A 27,579-nucleotide genomic window follows, 5' to 3' on the forward strand; every position below is an offset into this window, starting at 1 on the left:
AGAGGTAGGAACAGGGGACTGTTTATCCCAACCTCTCCTAAAGACAATACACTACATGGAGAGGTAGGAACAGGGGACTGTTTATCCCAACCTCTCATAAAGACAATACACTACATGGAGAGGTAGGAACAGGGGACTGTTTATCCCAACCTCTCATAAAGACAATACACTGGAGAGGTAGGAACAGGGGACTGGACAATACACTACATGGAGGTAGGAACAGGGGACTGTTTATCCCAACCTGGAGAGGAGGTCCTCTCCTATAAAGACAATACACTACATGGAGAGGTAGGAACAGGGGACTGTTTATCCCAACCTAAAGACAATACACTACATGGAGAGGTAGGAACAGGGGACTGTTTATCCCAACCTCTCCTAAAGACAATACACTACATGGAGAGGTAGGAACAGGGGACTGTTTATCCCAACCTCTCCTAAAGACAATACACTACATGGAGAGGTAGGAACAGGGGACTGTTTATCCCAACCTCTCATAAAGACAATACACTACATGGAGAGGTAGGAACAGGGGACTGTTTATCCCAACCTCTCATAAAGACAATACACTACATGGAGAGGTAGGAACAGGGGACTGTTTATCTCAACCTCTCATAAAGACAATACACTACATGGAGAGGTGGGACTGTTTATCTCAACCTCTCATAAAGACAATACACTACATGGAGAGGTAGGAACAGGAGACTGTATCTCAACCTCTCCTAAAGACAATACACTACATGGAGAGGTAGGAACAGGGGACTGTTTATCTCAACCTCTCCTAAAGACAATACACTACATGGAGAGGTAGGAACAGGGGACTGTTTATCCCAACCTCTCATAAAGACAATACACTACATGGAGAGGTAGGAACAGGGGACTGTTTATCCCAACCTCTCCTAAAGACAATACACTACATGGAGAGGTAGGAACAGGGGACTGTTTATCCCAACCTCTCCTAAAGACAATACACTACATGGAGAGGTAGGAACAGAGGACTGTTTATCCCAACCTCTCATAAAGACAATACACTACATGGAGAGGTAGGAACAGGGGACTGTTTATCCCAACCTCTCATAAAGACAATACACTACATGGAGAGGTAGGAACAGGGGACTGTTGTGTGGTATCTAGGGTTTGATACATTTTACCCCTCCGAGTTGCCAGCTCACTTCCGGGACAGATTTTTCCTGTCAGACCCGGGGTTCGAACTGGCAACCCTCTGGTTGCTGTCTCGCCTCACTAACCACTAGGCAATCGGCTTTCATCTAAAAAGAATTAACTGTAAAATGTGTTGATCAATTTTGATTAGATTTTTGTGGTTGAGTTAATGCTGTGTGTTGTCAACAGAAGACAACTGCCCTGGCTGTGCCTGGCTCCCTGGCTGTGCCTGGCTGTCTGAATGAGAGGGGACCAGACTCAGTGTTGGCTGTGCCTGGCTGTCTGAATGAGAGGGGACCAGACTCAGTGGAACATGCCAGGAACTGTCTCCAGTGGCAGATGAACCTCCTCACTCACATAGAAGATGTTCAGAACCAGGTGGCAGGCAGGATGGACCTCATAGAGAAGGAGCTTGATGGTAAATGGAATGGTCTGGGTGGTCTAGAGAAGGAGCTTGATGGTAAATGGGATGGTCTAGAGAAGGAGCTTGATGGTAAATGGGATGGTCTGGGTGGTCTAGAGAAGGAGCTTGATGGTAAATGGGATGGTCTAGAGAAGGAGCTTGATGGTAAATGGGATGGTCTAGAGAAGGAGCTTGATGGTAAATGGGATGGTCTAGAGAAGGAGCTTGATGGTAAATGGGGTGGTCTAGAGAAGGAGCTTGATGGTAAATGGGGTGGTCTGGGTGGTCTAGAGAAGGAGCTTGATGGTAAATGGGGTGGTCTGGGTGGTTTAGAGAAGGAGCTTGATGGTAAATGGGGTGGTCTGGGTGGTCTAGAGAAGGAGCTTGATGGTAAATGGGGTGGTCCACTAAATACACTGTCCTATCCTATACACTAATAATACTGTCATATCCTATACACTAATATACACTGTCCTATCCTATACACTAATAATACTGTCCTATCCTATACACTAATAATACTGTCCTATCCTATACACTACTAATACACTGTCCTATTCCATACACTAATAATACTGTCATATCCTACAGACTAATAATACACTGTCCTATCATATACACTAATACACTGTCCTATCAATAAACTAATACACTGTCCTATCATATACACTAATACACTGTCCTATCAATAAACTAATACACTGTCCTATCCTATAAACTAATAACTGTCCTATCCTATAAACTAATAACTGTCCTATCATATAAACTAATAACTGTCCTATCCTATACACAACTAATAACTCTGTCCTGTCCTATACACAACTAATAACACTGTCCTATCAATAAACTAATACACTGTCCTATCCTATAAACAAATAATACTGTCCTATCCTATACACTGTCCTATCCTACAGACTAATAATACACTGTCATATCCTATACACTAATACTACACTGTCCTATCCTATAAACTAATACTACACTGTCCTATCCTATAAACTAATACTACACTGTCCTATCCTATAAACTAATACTACACTGTCCTATCCTATACACTAATACACTGTCCTATCCTATAGACTAATACTACACTGTCCTATCCACTAATAATACTGTCCTATCCTATAAACTAATACACTGTCCTATCAATAAACTAATAATACACTGTCCTATCCTATACACTAATAACACTGTCCTATAAACTAATACTACACTGTCCTATCCTATACACTAATACTACACGGTCCTATCCTATACACTAATAATACACTGTCCTATCAATAAACTAATAATACACTGTCCTATCCTATACACTAATAATACTGTCCTATCCTATACACGAATAACACTGTCCTATCCTATACACGAATAACACTGTCCTATCCTATACACGAATAACACTGTCCTATCCTATACACTAATAATACTGTCCTATCCTATACACTAATAACACTGTCCTATCCTATACACTAATACTACACTGTCCTATCCTATACACTAATACTACACTGTCATATCCTATACACTAATACTACACGGTCCTATCCTATACACTAATAATACACTGTCCTATCCTATACACTAATAATACTGTCATATCCTATAAACTAATAACACTGTCCTATCCTATACACTAATAATACTGTCCTATCCTATACACTAATAATACTGTCCTATCCTATACACTAATAATACTGTCCTATCCTATACACTAATAATACTGTCCTATCCTATACACTAATAATACTGTCCTATCCTATAAACTAATAATACTGTCCTATCCTATAAACTAATAATACTGTCCTATACACTAATAATACTGTCCTATCCTATACACTAATAACACTGTCCTATCCTATACACTAATAACACTGTCCTATCCTATACACTAATAATACTGTCCTATCCTATACACTAATAATACTGTCCTATCCTATACACGAATAACACTGTCCTATCCTATACACGAATAACACTGTCATATCCTATACACGAATAACACTGTCCTATCCTATACACTAATAATACTGTCCTATCCTATACACTAATAACACTGTCCTATCCTATACACTAATACTACACTGTCCTATCCTATACACTAATACTACACTGTCCTATCCTATACACTAATACTACACGGTCCTATCCTATACACTAATAATACACTGTCCTATCCTATACACTAATAATACTGTCCTATCCTATAAACTAATAACACTGTCCTATCCTATACACTAATAATACTGTCATATCCTATAAACTAATAATACTGTCCTATCCTATACACTAATAATACTGTCCTATCCTATACACTAATAATACTGTCCTATCCTATACACTAATAATACTGTCCTATCCTATAAACTAATAACACTGTCCTATCCTATACACTAATAATACTGTCCTATCCTATAAACTAATAACACTGTCCTATCCTATACACTAATAATACTGTCCTATCCTATACACTAATAACACTGTCCTATCCTATACATTTACATTTAAGTCATTTAGCAGACGCTCTTATCCAGAGCGACTTACAAATTGGTGCTTTCACCTTATGACATCCAGTGGAACAGCCACTTTACAATAGTGCATCTAGGTCTTTTAAGGGGGGAAGGATTACTTTATCCTATCCTAGGTATTCCTTAAAGAGGTGGGGTTTCAGGTGTCTCCGGAAGGTGGTGATTGACTCCGCTGTCCTGGCGTCGTGAGGGAGTTTGTTCCACCATTGGGGGCCAGAGCAGCGAACAGTTTTGACTGGGCTGAGCGGGAACTGTACTTCCTCAGTGGTAGGGAGGCGAGCAGGCCAGAGGTGGATGAACGCAGTGCCCTTGTTTGGGTGTAGGGCCTGATCAGAGCCTGGAGGTACTGAGGTGCCGTTCCCCTCACAGCTCCGTAGGCAAGCACCATGGTCTTGTAGCGGATGCGACTTCAACTGGAAGCCAGTGGAGAGAGCGGAGGAGCGGGGTGACGTGAGAGAACTTGGGAAGGTTGAACACCAGACGGGCTGCGGCGTTCTGGATGAGTTGTAGGGGTTTAATGGCACAGGCAGGGAGCCCAGCCAACAGCGAGTTGCAGTAATCCAGACGGGAGATGACAAGTGCCTGGATTAGGACCTGCGCCGCTTCCTGTGTGAGGCAGGGTCGTACTCTGCGGATGTTGTAGAGCATGAACCTACAGGAACGGGCCACCGCCTTGATGTTATTTGAGAACGACAGGGTGTTGTCCAGGATCACGCCAAGGTTCTTAGCGCTCTGGGACGAGGACACAATGGAGTTGTCAACCGTGATGGCGAGATCATGGAACGGGCAGTCCTTCCCCGGGAGGGGAATAATAATACTGTCCTATCCTATAAACTAATAATACTGTCCTATCCTATACACTAATAATACTGTCCTATCCTATACACTAATAATACTGTCCTATCCTATACACGAATAACACTGTCCTATCCTATACACTAATAATACACTGTCCTATCCTATACACTAATAATACTGTCCTATCCTATACACTAATAATACTGTCCTATCCTATACACTAATAATACTGTCCTATCCTATACACTAATAATACTGTCCTATCCTATACACTAATAAAACACTGTCCTATCCTATACACTAATAATACTGTCCTATCCTATAAACTAATACTACACTGTCCTATCCTATACACTAATACCACACTGTCCTACCCTATACACTAATAATACTGTCCTATCCTATACACTAATACTACACTGTCCTATCCTATACACTAATAATACTGTCATATCCTATACACTAATACTACACTGTCCTATCCTATACACTAATAATACTGTCCTATCCTATACACTAATAACACTGTCCTATCCTATACACTAATAATACTGTCCTATCCTATACACTAATAATACTGTCCTATCCTATACACTAATAATACTGTCCTACCCTATACACTAATAATACTGTCCTATCCTATACACTAATACTACACTGTCCTATCCTATACACTAATACTACACTGTCCTATCCTATACACTAATAATACTGTCCTACCCTATACACTAATAATACTGTCCTATCCTATACACTAATAATACACTGTCCTATCCTATACACTAATAATACTGTCCTATCCTATACACTAATAATACTGTCCTATCCTATACACTAATACTACACTGTCCTATCCTATACACTAATAATACTGTCCTATCCTATACACTAATACTACACTGTCCTATCCTATACACTAATACTACACTGTCCTATCCTATACACTAATACTACTGTCCTACCCTATACACTAATAATACTGTCCTATCCTATACACTAATAATACACTGTCCTATCCTATACACTAATAATACTGTCCTATCCTATACACTAATACTACACTGTCCTATCCTATACACTAATAATACTGTCCTATCCTATACACTAATACTACACTGTCCTATCCTATACACTAATACTACACTGTCCTATCCTTTACACTAATAATACCAAAGCAGTGGGAGGTAATGACCCGATTGTAATTGAAGGAGGAACTCGTTCTTACCTTATTAGATCCTAACCGTGTCTCTCTCTGCGTCCCTCAGTGTTGGAGAGCTGGCTGGACTTCACTGGGGAGTTGGAGCCTCCGGACCCCCTGGCCAGACTGCCTCAGCTCAAACACCGCATCAAGCAGCTCCTCACAGACCTGAGCAAGGTGCAACAGATGAGCACCCTGTGTTCTGTGTGAGTTTGGGTTGGCCTGACCTAGGTAGAATCTGGCCCGTGTCTGGCCTGGGTTAGCATGGCAACAGCACCAGGCATCTGGTGTCATCACAACACTTCACAGAGGAGAGTCCTATCCAAACCCAGGGTGAACCCCGTTCTCTCTCTCTGGCACCGAAGCACACCGTCTGCTGTGGTCCATAAACTGTCAAACTGAGCATACCTTCTCCTCCTAGACAGACTGTGGGAGTGAAGCTTCAGTTGGCTCAATACAAGGGGGATGAATGGATGTATAGAGACCAACAGGAAAGAGTTGAGTCCAGTGGACTCTTGGTATTGGAAAGAAGGGTGTTTTGAGTTGGAGTAACTGACAAGTATTGAGTTGACGAAATGGGACTTGTGGATGAAAAGTACCAGTTTAACACAGTGTTAGTTTGTAGGGCCCGGGACGTTTGTTGTTTTAACTAAGACTCCCTGTTATGAAGTGTCCACAACGTTTTCATAACCAGGAAATGAGGGTTTGTCCACGTACATTAAATCTGTTCGCACGCATTCTATGATATAGCTGAAATTCAATTTAATTCAATTAGATTATTAAAATGCTATGAGATCACCTCGTCATGGGTCCGTCCCAAATAGAACCCTATTCCGTTTATAGTGCACTACTTTAGACCGTAGTAAACTACAGTATGTAGGGAATATAGGGGGGCCATTTGGGAAACGACCCATCACTCTCTTGCCTCAGTAGGAGCAGAGCTGTGGAAGCCTTGCTTGTGTGATGTGAGTTCATGCAGAAACTAAATCACCGAGGTGGATGTTAGATGATATTGTAGTGAGCTTTAACCTGCCAGAAATCTGTTCTGTTTTGGAAACATGGTCTGAAACTTGTTTGACATGTTTTAAAAATTCGAGTTCCCCCTCAAGTTCACACTAGGGTGAGATGATTTGTTAAAAACCCCGTGCTAACATCAGTCATTTAGCGACTGCGTTCTGATTTCATTTCAGGAATCTATTGCCACCTTTTACAATCGTTAACTTTCATTCTCTTTATGTGCCAAGTCTGAAGGTATGACCCACCAAGTTTACAATGTTAACATGGGAAAAGATATATATATATATATTTGACTGGTGTATATAATATACCCAATCCACAGACAGACATACGACTGTGTGTCTTCAGGATATCTCCATGACAACCACAGAAATGGCCTTGATATCACGGGACATCTGTGGCACGTTTGTCTCTGTGTGTATGTCCCAAAATGGCACCCTATTCCCTATGTAGTGCACTACTTTTGACCCTGAGCCCTATGGAGCCTGTTCAAAAAGTAGCGCACTGTGTAGGGAATAGGGTGCCATTTGGGGACGTAGCCTCTGTCTGTGGGGTTTTTGATGCTTTCAGTACGGCCCGGTATGGCTGCTACGTCACATAACACCACAATGTCTTCGGGCTAAGGGGACACGTTTGACTTGTACCACAGTAAGCTAAATTGCCAGCTGGATGTAAAATGCGTATTAAAAAAAAGCAATGTGTTGATTGCTGTTTTTTGGGTCATTTTATGTACAGTTTTTCTAACTGTAAAGATGAGGAAACATCTATAGAAATGCATAGGAGGATAAAATATACTTGAAGAAAAATGACTGTGTTTATTTAGCGTTTCTATTAACCTGTATATAAAGTGTTTTAGAACCAGTCGGTAGGGGAGAAAACAAAGTAGATTTTTATTGACATATACCAGCTGTACATTAAGAGTTTATTTAAGACCTGTTCTTTGTGATTTACTACATGTACAATGCCATTAAAAAAAAAAAGATATTCTGGATATTTAATATCTCGTCTTACGCTTATTATTTTAAATGATTACATTACAAAGTTGTGTGCTAAACTGTTACACATTCAAATGTTAATTTGTGTTGTCTGTTGCTGGCCTTGTTTTCCATGTTTTATGACATTTGACTTCAGAAACCTGTCGTCCGTTGGCTCTTGAAAGAGCATCATCCCGAAGGTGCAAGTCATGTTCACCTGGGTCGTATTTGTTAGTGTAAACCGTAGAAAAATGTTTTGCAACGTAAACAACAGTTTCTTATTGGACAAAATCAGATAGTCCCGCTTGACGTTTCTGTCCGTTTTCTTCCGATTTGGTTTCGAGGTTTCTACTGCATCCCAGGTCAAGTCTTGCATGACCAACTCCTCCCTTCTGATGGCTCTCTGAGTCTCAGGCTTGGCTGCTCCCACTAGAATGTTCCAGAACTTCCATTGTTCCAAACACACACGAGTGTTCCATGTTTGGCGAGTGAGGACCACGTGTGTCACACACTCCATCCTGAGTGCGGTGACTACCTAGGGGAGGATGACATTGCAGTTAACACTGATGGTATAAATCCAGAGGTTTAGTCCCAGTCTCCTCACAGTTCAACGGGCAGACTGACTGAGGAAGATGATGAGCCTGGTTCAGATCTCCTCCATGCTGCTGTGTTACCTCTGTCTGTCTCAGGGGAAGATTTCAGGTAACACCTTAGGGCTCTTAGTTTATCTTGGGTTTTTGAATATTTCAAAGTTATTTTCAGCTGTAATTTAAACCTCTTATTTCTTTATTATGCTTTTTATATGTTTATCATTTTGTATTTTGTATATCCACTATATATTCCAAACTATGTAGACACCCCTTCAAATTAGTGGATTTGGTTATTTCACCCTGTATAAAATCGAGCACACCGCCATGCAATCTCCATAGACAAACATTGACAGTAGAATGGACTTACGGATGAACTCAGTGACTTCAACGTGGCACCGTCATAGGATGCCACCTTTCCAACAAGTCAGTTTGAATAATTTCTGCCCTGCTAGAGCAGCCCCGGTCAACTGTAAGTGCTTTTATTGTGAAGTGAAAACGTCTAGGAGCAACAACGGCTCAGACGCAAAGTGGTAGGCCACACAAGCTCACAGAACGGGACAGCCAAGTGCTGAAGCACAAAAAATTGTGTCCTCAGTTGCCACACTCGCTACCGAGTCCCAAACTGCCTCTGAAAGCAACGTCCGCACAATTACTGTTCGTCGGGAGCTTCGGGAAATGTGTTTTCATGGCTGAGCAGTGATGAATCACGCTTCACCCTCTGGAGCAGTGGAAACACGTTCTCTGGAGTGATGAATCACGCTTCACCCTCTGGAGCAGTGGAAACACGTTCTCTGGAGTGATGAATCACGCTTCACCCTCTGGAGCAGTGGAAACACGTTCTCTGGAGTGATGAATCACACTTCACTATCTGGCAGTCCAACGGACGAATCTGGGTTTGGCACTACCTACCCCAAAGCATAGTGTCAACTGTAAAGTTTGGTGGGAAATGAATAATGGTCTGGGGCTGTTTTTCATGGTTCAGTGAGGGGAAAGCTTAACGCTACAGAAAACAATGACATTCTACACGATACTGTGTTTCCAACTTTGTGGCAACAGTTTAGGGAAAGCACTTTCCTGTTTTTCAGCATGACAATGCCATCAGTGCACAAAGCGAGGTCCCTATAGAAATGGTTTGTCGAGTTCAGTGTGGAAGAACTTGACTGGCCTGCACAGGTTCCTGACCCCATCAAACACCTTTGGGATGAATTGGAAAGCCGACTGCGAGCCAGGCCAAATCGCCCAATGTCAGTGCCCAACCTCACTAATGCTCTTGTGGCTGAATGGAAGCAAGCCCCCGCAGCAATGTTCCAACATCTAGTGGAAAGACTTCCCAGAAGACAGGAGGCGGTTATAGCAGCAAAGGGGGAGACCAACTCCATATTAATGTCCTTGATTTTGGAATGAGGTTTTGGACGTGCAGGTGTCCACACACTTTTGAGGATGTAGTGTATTTATTATACTGTCATTTAGGTTGTGTTTATGTTTCCTGTGTGTATGAGCCATATGCCTGTAAGCCCAATACAACATCTTTAAATTCCCCACAAAGAAATGGACACAGTTTTGAACAACTAAATTGTATTTGCTGCTGTTTTCAGAATATCAACTGGAATCTGAGACCCTGAGTCAGTGTGAGTCTCTACGTGGTGGTAGTTCTGCCCGGCAACAAGACCATGTCCCCCAGTGCTCAGAGGACGGGCGATTCAGGTATACCTGACAGTGCTGTATATGACACAAGCTAGCCAGGACGGATAAAGCTAGCCTGGACGGTACAGCTAGCCAGGATGGGTAGAGCTAGCCAGGACGGTAAAGCTAGCCAGGATGAGTAAAGCTAGCCAGGATGGGTAGAGCTAGCCAGGATGGGTAGAGCTAGCCAGGACGGTAAAGCTAGCCAGGATGAGTAAAGCTAGCCAGGATGGGTAGAGCTAGCCAGGACGGTAAAAGCTAGCCAGGATGGGTAGAGCTAGCCAGGATGGGTAGAGCTAGCCAGGATGGGTAGAGCTAGCCAGGATGGGTAAAGCTAGCCAGGATGGGTAGAGCTAGCCAGGATGGGTAGAGCTATCCAGGACGGTAAAAGCTATCCAGGATGGGTAAAGCTAGCCAGGATGGGTAAATCTAGCCAGGATGGGTAGAGCTAGCCAGGACAGTAAAAGCTAGCCAGGATGGGTGAAGCTAGCCAGGATGGGTAAAGCTAGCCAGGATGGGTAGAGCTAGCCAGGACAGTAAAAGCTAGCCAGGATGGGTAAAGCTAGCCAGGATGGTAAAAGCTAGCCAGGATGGTAAAAGCTAGCCAGGACGGGTAAAGCTAGCCAGGACGGGTAAAGCTAGCCAGGATGGTAAGCTCGCCAGGACAGTAAAGCTAGCCAGGACGGTAAGCTCGCCAGGACAGTAAAGCTAGCCAGGACGGTAAGCTCGCCAGGACAGTAAAGCTAGCCAGGACGGTAAAGAAGCAATTTCCCTGAATATGTCCCAAATGGCACCCTATTCCCAATCCCTATGTAGTGCACTACTTGCCTAAGGCTCCGGTCAAACGTAGTGCACTATGCCGGGAATAGGGTGCCATTTGGGAAGCGTGCCGCTGTTCCCTGCTCTCTCCTAACTGTTGTGTGCTCCAGACACGTCCAGTGCAGCGGTGCTGGTGGTGAGTGCTGGTGTGTGAACGCAGAGGGAGCTGAGATCTCTGGATCCAGACAGAACGGATCAGCTGTGTACTGTGAGCAGAACGCCCCTCTTCCAAAATATCTGTTTTAACAGTGAAACCACATTGGTGCCGGATGGGATGAATTCCCCCTGGGAACCCGAGCCAGGCTCATGTTGAACACTGGAAGACCTTTTGAGATGCACTAAGTAAATGCTGTCTATCATCATTGACCTCTTCCTCCTCCTCCTTTTCCTCCTCTTCCTCCTCCTCTCCTCTTCCTCCTCCTCCTCCCACAGGTCTGACGTCCTGCCAGCTCCACAGACAGCAGGCCCTGCTGAGTGGCGATGCCCCCCTGGTGCCCCAGTGCCAGGCCTCTGGGGAGTACCAGGCGGTGCAGTGTGACAGCGCCCGGGGACAGTGCTGGTGTGTAGACCTGGAAGGCATGGAGCTCTACGGGACCCGGCAGAACGGAAAGCCCTCTCAGTGTGAGTTAGTTAGGAGCAGGATGACTTGTGTTGTGTATTGATATGTCATTTACCACCGACAGTATTATGTGCATCCATTTTCTAATGGGTGACCCCCCCAGCGGGAATCGAACCCACAAATCCTGACGTTGCAAGTGCCATGCTCTACCAACTTAGCCACACAGCACAGTAATATATAAATGACTAGAGCTGATCAGAACAACCTTTGACCTTTTCCCTCAGGCCCAGGCAGCTGTGAGGTGAGGTCGAGGCGTCTCCTCCACGGCGTCGGGGAGCGCTCTCCCCCTCAGTGCTCGGCCGACGGCTCCTTCCTGTCCGTGCAGTGCAAGTTTGTCAACACCACTGACAGGATGGTCTTGGACCTGCTGCACACGTTCAACAGGTGAGTGCCTGGAAGGGAAAGATATGCACTCTAAGTTTGCGCCCCAAATGACACCCTATTCCGTATGTGTAGTGCACTACTTTTGACCCGAGTCCATAGGGCTCTTGTCAAAAGTAGTGCACTATATCAGGGGAATAATGTACCATTTGGGACGCTGACATTCACTGTTGGACCGTTGGAATCTCATCTATCACTCACTCACACAAACACACTGCTGGGGCTTTGCTTTGACCTGGCTGTGCATTGGGATCCTGTGTGTGAGTGAGACAGGTTTTGTACAAAGCTTTTTATCGTTTCTGCCTCTAGATGGCAGCGTAATGCTTAGACCCGTGGACACTGATGCGCTGACAGGAGAACTGAGAGCCCAAATGAACTTTATCTTTCCCTCCTCGCTCTACATTTCTGACCTGATAGGATCCTATTATTGTGTATGGTGATTGGAACATGTTATGAGGAATGGAGACGCTTGGTCTCCTGGGAACTTATTGCAATTTTCAGAATTCACACATTTTTATTTTATTTTACCTTTATTTAACGAGGCAAGTCAGTTCAGAATAAATTCTTAATTTCAATGACGGCCTAGGAACAGTGGGCTAACTGTTCAGGGACAGAACAACAGAGGTTTACCTTGTCAGCTCAGAACTAACCACTAGACCTGCCTCCTCTAACCACTAGGCTACCTGCCTCCTCTAACCACTAGGCTACCTGCCTCCTCTAACCACTAGGCTACCTGCCACTCTAACCACTAGGCTACCTGCCACTCTAACCACTAGGCTACCTGCCTCCTCTAACCACTAGGCTACCTGCCACTCTAACCACTAGGCTACCTGCCACTCTAACCACTAGGCTACCTGCCTCCTCTAACCACTAGGCTACCTGCCACTCTAACCACTAGGCTACCTGCCTCCTCTAACCACTAGGCTACCTGCCTCCTCTAACCACTAGGCTACCTGCCTCCTCTAACCACTAGGCTACCTGCCTCCTCTAACCACTAGGCTACCTGCCTCCTCTAACCACTAGGCTACCTGCCTCCTCTAACCACTAGGCTACCTGCCTCCTCTAACCACTAGGCTACCTGCCTCCTCTAACCACTAGGCTACCTGCCTCCTCTAACCACTAGGCTACCTGCCTCCTCTAACCACTAGGCTACCTGCCTCCTCTAACCACTAGGCTACCTGCCTCCTCTAACCACTAGGCTACCTGCCTCCTCTAACCACTAGGCTACCTGCCACCTCTACCTGGCTACCTGCCTCTCTAACCACTAGGCTACCTGCCTCCTCTAACCACTAGGCTACCTGCCTCCTCTAACCACTAGGCTACCTGCCTCCTCTAACCACTAGGCTACCTGCCACCTCTAACCACTAGGCTACCTGCCACTCTAACCACTAGGCTACCTGCCTCCTCTAACCACTAGGCTACCTGCCTCCTCTAACCACTAGGCTACCTGCCTCCTCTAACCACTAGGCTACCTGCCTCCCCTCATTCATTACAAATGTTTCACAGTGTCTAAAGTAAACAATGTAATCATTCCAGATGTTTCAGATGATCCACCAATATGTAAACATTTCATCTGGAATGTGGGTTTGGACAAATAGTTGACACGTTGTAAATCTCATGGAGGAGTATGACGTTCCTCTCCTTCATGTGGAGGGTGTTCAGTCCTTCTTAGTTAGCGCAGCTGCAAAGATTCCAACCCAAACCACTGTAGCCTACACAAAAATGTCTACTTTCAGACCTTGAATTATAATTTTGTAATAATCATTTTGGTCTTGTGTCTATTTGTGGCTAGCGGATGTTTTGACATCCGTCTCTTGGCAACAAATTGCATTATATTCCCTACTTACTGTGTGTACCCGGGCTTGTGCAGTGAACTCTTTGCATGATTGACCCCCAGCCTGGACAAGACTGTCTCTGTTATCACTCCAGGCTCCAGCCAAGTACAGCCAAGGGGTCAAGAGTCAAGTTGTTCCTGGTTCTCTAAAACCACTCAGGAACTGGTCTTAACTGCCAAACAGCCAGCAGACATTTCTCAAATGACTCCCAAGATCAAAAACGTAAAGGAAGAGATTCCTTTTTATATTGGCAACACAAATAAAAGGAGGATGGTGTCGACTTAGTACATGAAATGTTTATTTTGGGTCTTCCTTTAACCATCAAGGCAGGCGCTCTTGAAGAGAGTTATTGTATGTGGATCAATGTTGTAAGTTAATGAAATACTGTCCATCTTTGTGGAAGAGCGAACTCTTTACAACTTTAATGAGTTCCTCCCAGATAACTTGAATTACTTTCATCTACATGTACTGTATATTATAGTATTATAGTATTATAATTAGTATTGTAGTATTATAATTAGTATTGTAGTATTATAATTAGTATTGTAGTATTATAATTAGTATAATTAGTATTGTAGTATTATAATTAGTATTACAGAGTACGGTCATGTATTGTACTCTTCTCTTAGCCTATTTTAGACAGAGTGAAGTGAGAAGAGGTGTGATATCTTCCACAGGTTCCCTAAAGTATTCCAGACGTTCAGCAGCTTCAGACAGATGTTCCCAGAGGTGTCCAGTTACTGTTTCTGTGCTGACAGCAGAGGCAGGGAGCTCCCCAGCACAGGTGAGATAGATGCTACATCAACAGGTGACACACACACACACACACACACACAGGAACCATGATTTACAATAACTCTGAACTGGATTTTCATCAAGATATTTTTAAGTAACGGTAACATTTTGGTATATTATTTTATTAGGATCAGCATTTAGCTGTTGAGAAAGCAGCAGCTACTCTTCCTGGGGTCCAACACAGAACATGAAACATGACATCATATAGAACATTAACTGACAACAGCTCAAGGACAGAACTACATACATTTAAAATGTCACGTATCAGTGGATACACACACCATATCTAGGTCTAATAGAGGAGAGGTGTTGTGAGGTGTTGCTTTATCTGTTTTTTGAAACCAAGTTTGCTGTTTATTTGAGCAACATGAGATGGAAGGGATGCAATCCATGGCTCTATATAATACTGTACGCTTTCTTGAACTTGTTCTGGATTTGGGGACTTAGAAAAGAGCCCTGGTGGCATGTCTGGTGGGGAAAGTATTTGTGTCAGAGCTGTGTCTAAGTTGACTATGCAAACAATTTGGGATTTTCAACACATTGTTTCTCATAAAAATGTTTGTTTTTTAAAGTGATGCAGTCAGTCTCTCCTCAACTCTTAGCCAAGAGAGACTGGCAGCATAGTATTTATATCAGCCCTCTGATTACAATGAAGAGCAAGACGTGTCACTATTAAACAGAGTGTGTTAGTAAAATCCTTGTTTCCCTGTGTTCAGGTGTGGAGCTGCTGCTAGATGAGGTGTACGACACAGCCTTCTCAGGTCTGGAACCAGGCCGCTCCTTCTCCCAGACCAACATGTACCGTATCCTACAGAGGAGATTCCTGGCCATCCAGCTGGCGATGACTGGCAGGTTCAGATGTACGTTAGTTTCATCAATCTGGCATCGTTTCTATCAGTGGTGGCTGGTGGCACATTCATTTGTAAGACGGGTTCATAGCGAATAACTAGACTGGAATCAAACACATTAAACACGCGCTTTCAATGTGTTTGATACCATTCCCTTTATTCCTGCTATCATTAGAAGCTGTCCTCCCGTAACCAGCCTCCTCTGGTTCCCATTATATTTCCAGTATTTAATTTTCCCTCTCTCCCTCTATCTGTCCTGTAGGCCCCAGCCCTTGTGAGAGCGAGCGATCCGCTGGTACCCAAGCTGGCAATGTGTTTGTGGCGTCCTGTGCTTCCGACGGGGGTTACGTGCCAACCCAGTGCCAGGCGGGTGGGCAGTGCTGGTGTGTCGACCCCACAGGGAAGGAGATCTTTGGGACACGACAACATGGAGGACACCCTGACTGTGGTAACTAAGTAACAGTGTTGTTGGTTATAATGCTTTGACCATTTAGGTGTTCCAAACCAACAGTACAATACCATTGACTGTGCAGACAGAGAGCACACCTCAATAATCGCTTACTGAATGAAAGCTTATCTGCGTTGTTTTGTATTTTCATTTCAGTTAACTTTATAATCCCACAGGGAGAAATTCATTTATCATGCTGTACATAGAAGCCATTAAAAAAACAACAGTCAATATTTTAGGCCTACAGAAAATTCATAGAAACATGCCATTTTCCCTCTACTGAACCCAGGTGCTGGAGTGAAGGACTGTACCTCTGAGCGTCGCCAGGCCCTCTCCAGGCTCTTCTCCAGCCCCTCAGGTCAGGTGCCATCAGCCAAGGACTCACAGACACACCCAGTCCCAAGCCCCCTGTCTCCATGCAGCCCCCAACTCCAACAGCTCCTGCTGGGGACTCTAGGAGAGTCCCTTTCCGAGCGATCCGATTTAGGAGACATCCTGGCTGAGATGATCCAGGGGATGTTCCCTAGCGGGGCTATGGCCCTCAAGGCCCTATCTCTAGCCTCCAACCCCAAGAGACTCCAGGAGAACCTGTTCGGAGGAAAGTTCTTAGGAAACGCTGGGATGTTTAACTTCACTGGGGCCGTCGGTGTCAGTGGCACGTTGAGTTTCAGTCAAGCCAGTCTGACAAACAACCAAGATCTGGTTCAACTCATCAGCACCACTCTGGAAAACGGAGACTTCCTCTCCACCCTACGCCAAACCATCCTCTTATCCACAGCCGAGGACAGCACCCAGCTAGGTTCGTTTTGTAACTTCGTCTTGACTTTTAAAAAATCATTACAAGCTATTTGTTTCTACCATCGAGGAGCTCTTTGGAAACAAGTGTTTAGATAAATGTGTTGTCCACTGGGGATCCAATGTACATCTTACTGTATTAGTTGTTTTTTTACCCAAATAAATTAAAATCATTTGAATTCAAAAGGTGAGCTGTTCAAGGTCCTGTTTGAGAGCGCCCAGTCCGGTGGTGCTGGTTGTGAGAGGGAGCCCTCTGCCCTGTATGTGCCCAGCTGTGATGACAGCGGCCAGTATCAGGAGATCCAGTGCCAAGGCTCGGAGTGTTGGTGTGCTGACCCCCAGGGTCAGGAGGTCACAGGGTCACGTTTCAATGGTCAAAGGCCAAGGTGTCCGTCACGATGCGAGAGGGAGCGAGCGGCTGCTCAGAAGGTAATTACTTCATGACACTGCCCCAGACTGTAAATAACTACCGTACTGACTCTTCACTACCTGCATCCTGTCTGTAAATAACTACCGAACTGACTCTTCTCTACCTGCATCCTGTCTGTAAATAACTACCGAACTGACTCTTCTCTACCTGCATCCTGTCTGTAAATAACTACCGTACTGACTCTTCTCTACCTGCATCCTGTCTGTAAATAATACACTGACTCTTCCCTACCTGCATCCTGTCTGTACCTGACTCTTCCCTCTTCTCTACATCCTGTCTGTAAATAACTACAGTACTGACTCTTCCCTACCTGCATCCTGTCTGTAAATAACTACCGAACTGACTCTTCTCTACCTGCATCCTGTCTGTAAATAACTACCGAACTGACTCTTCTCTACCTGCATCCTGTCTGTAAATAACTACCGAACTGACTCTTCTCTACCTGCATCCTGTCTGTAAATAACTACCGAACTGACTCTTCTCTACCTGCATCCTGTCTGTAAATAACTACTGTATTGTAAATAACTGACTCTTCCCTACCTGCATCCTGTCTGTAAATAACTACCGTACTGACTCTTCTCTACCTGCATCCTGTCTGTAAATAACTAACTAGTATTGACCCTTCTTTCTGTACTGTATTGTAAATAACTAACTGTAAAATAACTACAGTACTGACTCTTCTTTCTGTACTGTATTGTAAATAACTACAGTACTGACTCTTCTCTGTCTGTAAATAACTACAGTACTGACTCTTCCCTACCTGCATCCTGTCTGTAAATAACTACCGAACTGACTCTTCTCTACCTGCATCCTGTCTGTAAATAACTACCGAACTGACTCTTCTTACCTATCCTGTCTGTAAATAACTGACCGTACTGACTCTTCTCTACCTGCATCCTGTCTGTAAATAACTACAGTACTGACTCTTCTTTCTGTACTGTATTGTAAATAACTGACTCTTCTTACCTGCATCCTGTCTGTAAATAACTACTGTACTGACTCTTCTTGCATCCTGTCTGTTTATAACTAAACTGAACTTGACTCTTGACTCTTCTCTACCTGCATCCTGTCTGTAAATAACTACAGTACTGACTCTTCCCTACCTGCATCCTGTCTGTAAATAACTACCGTACTGACTCTTCTCTACCTGCATCCTGTCTGTAAATAACTACCGTACTGACTCTTCTTTCTGTACTGTATTGTCTGTAAATAACTACAGTACTGACTCTTCTAATGAACTTACCTGCATCCTGTCTGTAAATAACTACAGTACTGACTCTTCTTTCTATACTGTATTGTAAATAACTACAGTACTGACTCTTCCCTACCTGCATCCTGTCTGTAAATAACTACCGTACTGACTCTTCTTTCTACCTGACTGTCTGTAAATAACTACTACTGACTCTTCTCTACCTGCATCCTGTCTGTAAATAACTACCGTACTGACTCTTCTTTCTATACTGTATTGTAAATAACTACAGTACTGACTCTTCTCTACCTGCATCCTGTCTGTAAATAACTACCGTACTGACTCTTCTTTCTGCATACTGTATTGTAAATAACTACAGTACTGACTCTTCTACCTGCATCTTGTCTGTAAATAACTACCGTACTGACTCTTCTCTACCTGCATCCTGTCTGTAAATAACTACCGTACTGACTCTTCTTTCTGTACCTGTATTGTAAATAACTACAGTACTGACCTTCTTTCTGTACTGTATTGTAAATAACTACAGTACTGACCTGTCTTCTGACTCTTCTTTCTGTACTGTATTGTAAATAACTACAGTACTGACTCTTCTCTACCTGCATCCTGTCTGTAAATAACTACAGTACTGACTCTTCTCTACCTGCATCCTGTCTGTAAATAACTACAGTACTGACTCTTCTCTACCTGCATCCTGTCTGTAAATAACTACAGTACTGACTCTTCTCTACCTGCATCCTGTCTGTTTATAACTAATGAACTGACTCTTCCCTACCTGCATCCTGTCTGTAAATAACTACAGTACTGACTCTTCCCTACCTGCATCCTGTCTGTAAATAACTACCATACTGACTCTTCTCTACCTGCATCCTGTCTGTAAATAACTAAATAACTCTTCTTTCTGTACTGTATTGTAAATAACTACAGTACTGACTCTTCTCTACCTGCATCCTGTCTGTAAATAACTACAGTACTGACTCTTCTTTCTGTACTGTCTGTAAATAACTACAGTACTGACTCTTCTTTCTACCTATCTGTCTGTAAATAACTACAGTACTGACTCTTCTCTACCTGCATCCTGTCTGTAAATAACTACAGTACTGACTCTTCTTTACCTGCATCCTGTCTGTAAATAACTACAGTACTGACTCTTCTTTCCTGCATCCTGTCTGTAAATAACTACAGTACTGACTCTTCTCTACCTGCATCCTGTCTGTAAATAACTTGACTCTTCTCTACCTGCATCCTGTCTGTAAATAACTACAGTACTGACTCTTCCCTACCTGCATCCTGTCTGTTTATAACTAATGAACTGACTCTTCCCTACCTGCATCCGGTCTGTAAATAACTACAGTACTGACTCTTCCCTACCTGCATCCTGACTGTAAATAACTACCGTACTGACTCTTCTCTACCTGCATCCTGTCTGTTTAAATAACTAATGAACTGACTCTTCCCTACCTGCATCCTGTCTGTAAATAACTACAGTACTGACTCTTCTCTACCTGCATCCTGTCTGTTTATAACTAATGAACTGACTCTTCCTACTATCCTGTCTGTAAATAACTACTGACTCTTCCCTACCTGCATCCTGTCTGTTTATAACTAATGAACTGACTCTTCTCTACCTGCATCCTGTCTGTAAATAACTACCGTACTGACTCTTCTCTACCTGCATCCTGTCTGTAAATAACTACCGAACTGACTCTTCTCTACCTGCATCCTGTCTGTAAATAACTACAGTACTGACTCTTCCCTACCTGCATCCTGTCTGTTTATAACTAATGAACTGACTCTTCCCTACCTGCATCCGGTCTGTAAATAACTACAGTACTGACTCTTCCCTACCTGCATCCTGACTGTAAATAACTACCGTACTGACTCTTCTCTACCTGCATCCTGTCTGTTTATAACTAATGAACTGACTCTTCCCTACCTGCATCCTGTCTGTAAATAACTACAGTACTGACTCTTCTCTACCTGCATCCTGTCTGTTTATAACTAATGAACTGACTCTTCCCTACCTGCATCCTGTCTGTAAATAACTACAGTACTGACTCTTCCTACCTGCATCCTGTCTGTAAATAACTACCGTACTGACTCTTCTCTACCTGCATCCTGTCTGTAAATAACTACCGTACTGACTCTTCTTTCTGTACTGTATTGTAAATAACTACAGTACTGACTCTTCTCTACCTGCATCCTGTCTGTAAATAACTACAGTACTGACTCTTCTTTCTGTACTGTATTGTAAATAACTACAGTACTGACTCTTGTCTACCTGCATCCTGTCTGTAAATAACTACCGAACTGACTCTTCTCTACCTGCATCCTGTCTGTAAATAACTACAGTACTGTCTCTTCCCTACCTGCATCCTGTCTGTAAATAACTACAGTACTGACTCTTCCCTACCTGCATCCTGTCTGTTTATAACTAATGAACTGACTCTTCCCTACCTGCATCCTGTCTGTAAATAACTACAGTACTGTCTCTTCCCTACCTGCATCCTGTCTGTAAATAACTACCGTACTGACTCTTCTCTACCTGCATCCTGTCTGTTTATAACTAATGAACTGACTCTTCCCTACCTGCATCCTGTCTGTAAATAACTACAGTACTGACTCTTCTCTACCTGCATCCTGTCTGTTTATAACTAATGAACTGACTCTTCCCTACCTGCATCCTGTCTGTAAATAACTACAGTACTGACTCTTCCCTACCTGCATCCTGTCTGTAAATAACTACCGTACTGACTCTTCTCTACCTGCATCCTGTCTGTAAATAACTACCGTACTGACTCTTCTTTCTGTACTGTATTGTAAATAACTACAGTACTGACTCTTCTCTACCTGCATCCTGTCTGTAAATAACTACAGTACTGACTCTTCTTTCTGTACTGTATTGTAAATAACTACAGTACTGACTCTTGTCTACCTGCATCCTGTCTGTAAATAACTACAGTACTGACTCTTCTCTACCTGCATCCTGTCTGTAAATAACTACCGTACTGACTCTTCTTTACCTGCATCCTGTCTGTAAATAACTACAGTACTGACTCTTCTTTACTATCCTGTCTGTAAATAACTACCGTACTGACTCTTCTTACCTGCATCCTGTCTGTAAATAACTACAGTACTGACTCTTCTTTCTATACTGTCTGTAAATAACTACAGTACTGACTCTTCCCTACCTGCATCCTGTCTGTAAATAACTACAGTACTGACTCTTCTCTACCTGCATCCTGTCTGTTTATAACTAATGAATTGACTCTTCCCTACCTGCATCCTGTCTGTAAATAACTACAGTACTGACTCTTCTACTGCATCCTGTCTGTAAATAACTACTGACTCTTCTCTACCTGCATCCTGTCTGTAAATAACTACCGTACTGACTCTTCTTTCTGTACTGTATTGTAAATAACTACAGTACTGACTCTTCTCTACCTGCATCCTGTCTGTAAATAACTACAGTACTGACTCTTCTTTCTGTACTGTATTGTAAATAACTACAGTACTGACTCTTGTCTACCTGCATCCTGTCTGTAAATAACTACAGTACTGACTCTTCTCTACCTGCATCCTGTCTGTAAATAACTACCGTACTGACTCTTCTCTACCTGCATCCTGTCTGTAAATAACTACCGAACTGACTCTTCTTTCTATACTGTATTGTAAATAACTACCGTACTGACTCTTCTTTACCTGCATCCTGTCTGTAAATAACTACAGTACTGACTCTTCTTTCTATACTGTATTGTAAATAACTACAGTACTGACTCTTCTCTACCTGCATCCTGTCTGTAAATAACTACCGAACTGACTCTTCTCTACCTGCATCCTGTCTGTTTATAACTAATGAACTGACTCTTCCCTACCTGCATCCTGTCTGTAAATAACTACAGTACTGACTCTTCTCTACCTGCATCCTGTCTGTTTATAACTAATGAACTGACTCTTCCCTACCTGCATCCTGTCTGTAAATAACTACAGTACTGACTCTTCCCTACCTGCATCCTGTCTGTAAATAACTACCATACTGACTCTTCTCTACCTGCATCCTGTCTGTAAATAACTACCGTACTGACTCTTCTTTCTGTACTGTATTGTAAATAACTACAGTACTGACTCTTCTCTACCTGCATCCTGTCTGTAAATAACTACAGTACTGACTCTTCTTTCTGTACTGTATTGTAAATAACTACAGTACTGACTCTTGTCTACCTGCATCCTGTCTGTAAATAACTACCGAACTGACTCTTCTCTACCTGCATCCTGTCTGTAAATAACTACCGAACTGACTCTTCCCTACCTGCATCCTGTCTGTTTATAACTAATGAACTGACTCTTCCCTACCTGCATCCTGTCTGTAAATAACTACCGAACTGACTCTTCTCTACCTGCATCCTGTCTGTAAATAACTACCGAACTGACTCTTCTCTACCTGCATCCTGTCTGTAAATAACTACAGTACTGACTCTTCCCTACCTGCATCCTGTCTGTTTATAACTAATGAACTGACTCTTCCCTACCTGCATCCGGTCTGTAAATAACTACAGTACTGACTCTTCCCTACCTGCATCCTGACTGTAAATAACTACCGTACTGACTCTTCTCTACCTGCATCCTGTCTGTTTATAACTAATGAACTGACTCTTCCCTACCTGCATCCTGTCTGTAAATAACTACAGTACTGACTCTTCTCTACCTGCATCCTGTCTGTTTATAACTAATGAACTGACTCTTCCCTACCTGCATCCTGTCTGTAAATAACTACCGAACTGACTCTTCCCTACCTGCATCCTGTCTGTTTATAACTAATGAACTGACTCTTCCCTACCTGCATCCTGTCTGTAAATAACTACCGAACTGACTCTTCTCTACCTGCATCCTGTCTGTAAATAACTACCGAACTGACTCTTCTCTACCTGCATCCTGTCTGTAAATAACTACAGTACTGACTCTTCCCTACCTGCATCCTGTCTGTTTATAACTAATGAACTGACTCTTCCCTACCTGCATCCGGTCTGTAAATAACTACAGTACTGACTCTTCCCTACCTGCATCCTGACTGTAAATAACTACCGTACTGACTCTTCTCTACCTGCATCCTGTCTGTTTATAACTAATGAACTGACTCTTCCCTACCTGCATCCTGTCTGTAAATAACTACAGTACTGACTCTTCTCTACCTGCATCCTGTCTGTTTATAACTAATGAACTGACTCTTCCCTACCTGCATCCTGTCTGTAAATAACTACAGTACTGACTCTTCCCTACCTGCATCCTGTCTGTAAATAACTACCGTACTGACTCTTCTCTACCTGCATCCTGTCTGTAAATAACTACCGTACTGACTCTTCTTTCTGTACTGTATTGTAAATAACTACAGTACTGACTCTTCTCTACCTGCATCCTGTCTGTAAATAACTACAGTACTGACTCTTCTTTCTGTACTGTATTGTAAATAACTACAGTACTGACTCTTGTCTACCTGCATCCTGTCTGTAAATAACTACCGAACTGACTCTTCTCTACCTGCATCCTGTCTGTAAATAACTACCGAACTGACTCTTCTCTACCTGCATCCTGTCTGTAAATAACTACAGTACTGACTCTTCCCTACCTGCATCCTGTCTGTTTATAACTAATGAACTGACTCTTCCCTACCTGCATCCTGTCTGTAAATAACTACAGTACTGTCTCTTCCCTACCTGCATCCTGTCTGTAAATAACTACCGTACTGACTCTTCTCTACCTGCATCCTGTCTGTTTATAACTAATGAACTGACTCTTCCCTACCTGCATCCTGTCTGTAAATAACTACAGTACTGACTCTTCTCTACCTGCATCCTGTCTGTTTATAACTAATGAATTGACTCTTCCCTACCTGCATCCTGTCTGTAAATAACTACAGTACTGACTCTTCCCTACCTGCATCCTGTCTGTAAATAACTACCGTACTGACTCTTCTCTACCTGCATCCTGTCTGTAAATAACTACCGTACTGACTCTTCTTTCTGTACTGTATTGTAAATAACTACAGTACTGACTCTTCTCTACCTGCATCCTGTCTGTAAATAACTACAGTACTGACTCTTCTTTCTGTACTGTATTGTAAATAACTACAGTACTGACTCTTGTCTACCTGCATCCTGTCTGTAAATAACTACAGTACTGACTCTTCTCTACCTGCATCCTGTCTGTAAATAACTACCGTACTGACTCTTCTCTACCTGCATCCTGTCTGTAAATAACTACCGAACTGACTCTTCTTTCTATACTGTATTGTAAATAACTACCGTACTGACTCTTCTTTACCTGCATCCTGTCTGTAAATAACTACAGTACTGACTCTTCTTTCTATACTGTATTGTAAATAACTACAGTACTGACTCTTCTCTACCTGCATCCTGTCTGTAAATAACTACAGTACTGACTCTTCTTTCTGTACTGTATTGTAAATAACTTCTGACTCTTGTCTACCTGCATCCTGTCTGTAAATAACTACAGTACTGACTCTTCTCTACCTGCATCCTGTCTGTAAATAACTACCGTACTGACTCTTCTCTACCTGCATCCTTCTGTAAATACCTGACTCTTCTTTCTATCTGTATTGTAAATAACTGTCTGACTCTTCTTTACCTGCATCCTGTCTGTAAATAACTACAGTACTGACTCTTCTTTCTATACTGTATTGTAAATAACTACAGTACTGACTCTTCTCTACCTGCATCCTGTCTGTAAATAACTACCGTACTGACTCTTCTTTCTATACTGTATTGTAAATAACTACAGTACTGACTCTTCCCTACCTGCATCTTGTCTGTAAATAACTACCGTACTGACTCTTCTCAACCTGCATCCTGTCTGTAAATAACTACCGTACTGACTCTTCTTTCTATACTGTATTGTAAATAACTACAGTACTGACTCTTCCCTACCTGCATCTTGTCTGTAAATAACTACCGTACTGACTCTTCTCTACCTGCATCCTGTCTGTAAATAACTACCGTACTGACTCTTCTTTCTGTACTGTATTGTAAATAACTACAGTACTGACCCTTCTTTCTGTACTGTATTGTAAATAACTACAGTACTGACTCTTCTCTACCTGCATCCTGTCTGTAAATAACTACAGTACTGACTCTTCTTTCTGTACTGTATTGTAAATAACTACAGTACTGACTCTTGTCTACCTGCATCCTGTCTGTAAATAACTACCGAACTGACTCTTCTCTACCTGCATCCTGTCTGTAAATAACTACCGAACTGACTCTTCTCTACCTGCATCCTGTCTGTAAATAACTACAGTACTGACTCTTCCCTACCTGCATCCTGTCTGTTTATAACTAATGAACTGACTCTTCCCTACCTGCATCCTGTCTGTAAATAACTACAGTACTGTCTCTTCCCTACCTGCATCCTGTCTGTAAATAACTACCGTACTGACTCTTCTCTACCTGCATCCTGTCTGTTTATAACTAATGAACTGACTCTTCCCTACCTGCATCCTGTCTGTAAATAACTACAGTACTGACTCTTCCCTACCTGCATCCTGTCTGTAAATAACTACCGTACTGACTCTTCTCTACCTGCATCCTGTCTGTAAATAACTACCGTACTGACTCTTCTCTACCTGCATCCTGTCTGTAAATAACTGTGACTCTTCTTTCTATACTGTATTGTAAATAACTACAGTACTGACTCTTCTCTACCTGCATCCTGTCTGTAAATAACTACAGTACTGACTCTTCTTTCTATACTGTACTGACTCTTCCCTACCTGCATCCTGTCTGTAAATAACTACAGTACTGACTCTTCTCTACCTGCATCCTGTCTGTTTATAACTAATGAATTGACTCTTCCCTACCTGCATCCTGTCTGTAAATAACTACAGTACTGACTCTTCCCTACCTGCATCCTGTCTGTAAATAACTACCGTGCTGACTCTTCTCTACCTGCATCCTGTCTGTAAATAACTACCGTACTGACTCTTCTTTCTGTACTGTATTGTAAATAACTACAGTACTGACTCTTCTCTACCTGCATCCTGTCTGTAAATAACTACAGTACTGACTCTTCTTTCTGTACTGTATGTAAATAACTACAGTACTGACTCTTGTCTTTCCTGCATCCTGTCTGTAAATAACTACAGTACTGACTCTTCTCTACCTGCATCCTGTCTGTAAATAACTACCGTACTGACTCTTCTCTACCTGCATCCTGTCTGTAAATAACTACCGAACTGACTCTCTTCTTTCTATACTGTATTGTAAATAACTACCGTTGACTCTTCTTTACCTGCATCCTGTCTGTTACAGTAAATACTGTATTGTAAACAACTGACTCTTCCCTACCTGCATCTTGTAAATAACTGACTCTTTCTCTACCTGCATCCTGTCTGTAAATAACTACCGAACTGACTCTTCTCTACCTGCATCCTGTCTGTTTATAACTAATGAACTGACTCTTCCCTACCTGCATCCTGTCTGTAAATAACTACAGTACTGACTCTTCTCTACCTGCATCCTGTCTGTTTATAACTAATGAACTGACTCTTCCCTACCTGCATCCTGTCTGTAAATAACTACAGTACTGACTCTTCCCTACCTGCATCCTGTCTGTAAATAACTACCATACTGACTCTTCTCTACCTGCATCCTGTCTGTAAATAACTACTGACCTGCATCCTGTCTGTAAATAACTGACTCTTCTTTCTGTACTGTATTGTAAATAACTACAGTACTGACTCTTCTCTACCTGCATCCTGTCTGTAAATAACTACAGTACTGACTCTTCTTTCTGTACTGTATTGTAAATAACTACAGTACTGACTCTTGTCTACCTGCATCCTGTCTGTAAATAACTACAGTACTGACTCTTCTCTACCTGCATCCTGTCTGTAAATAACTACCGAACTGACTCTTCTCTACCTGCATCCTGTCTGTAAATAACTACCGAACTGACTCTTCTCTACCTGCATCCTGTCTGTAAATAACTACCGAACTGACTCTTCTCTACCTGCATCCTGTCTGTAAATAACTACCGAACTGACT

General features: G+C 42.7%; 2 protein-coding genes across 11 annotated transcripts in view; both read left to right on the forward strand.

Annotated features, from left to right (window-relative positions):
• Positions 1–8,097, forward strand: part of phf20l1 (PHD finger protein 20 like 1) — a 38,532-nt gene extending 30,435 nt beyond the window's left edge. For 9 of the 10 annotated variants that reach the window (XM_065027349.1, XM_065027356.1, XM_065027351.1 and 6 more), the window contains 2 exons: positions 1,348–1,576; positions 6,150–8,097. In XM_065027349.1, coding sequence (XP_064883421.1) covers positions 1,348–1,576; positions 6,150–6,292 — 372 coding nt within the window. In that variant the 3' untranslated portion in view covers positions 6,293–8,097. The remainder of the gene's footprint in view (positions 1–1,347; positions 1,577–6,149) is intronic. The other variant, XM_065027350.1, reaches the window with a different exon arrangement.
• Positions 6,658–27,579, forward strand: part of tg (thyroglobulin) — a 127,600-nt gene continuing 106,678 nt past the window's right edge. The window contains exons 1-11 of the mRNA XM_065027139.1: positions 6,658–6,695; positions 8,702–8,775; positions 10,259–10,367; positions 11,276–11,373; positions 11,598–11,786; positions 12,009–12,168; positions 14,678–14,784; positions 15,512–15,655; positions 15,906–16,091; positions 16,381–16,890; positions 17,074–17,315. Coding sequence (XP_064883211.1) covers positions 6,658–6,695; positions 8,702–8,775; positions 10,259–10,367; positions 11,276–11,373; positions 11,598–11,786; positions 12,009–12,168; positions 14,678–14,784; positions 15,512–15,655; positions 15,906–16,091; positions 16,381–16,890; positions 17,074–17,315 — 1,857 coding nt within the window. The remainder of the gene's footprint in view (positions 6,696–8,701; positions 8,776–10,258; positions 10,368–11,275; positions 11,374–11,597; positions 11,787–12,008; positions 12,169–14,677; positions 14,785–15,511; positions 15,656–15,905; positions 16,092–16,380; positions 16,891–17,073; positions 17,316–27,579) is intronic.

This window comes from Oncorhynchus nerka, linkage group LG14 (genome assembly GCF_034236695.1).
Source record: "Oncorhynchus nerka isolate Pitt River linkage group LG14, Oner_Uvic_2.0, whole genome shotgun sequence".
Taxonomy (NCBI): Eukaryota; Metazoa; Chordata; class Actinopteri; order Salmoniformes; family Salmonidae; genus Oncorhynchus; species Oncorhynchus nerka.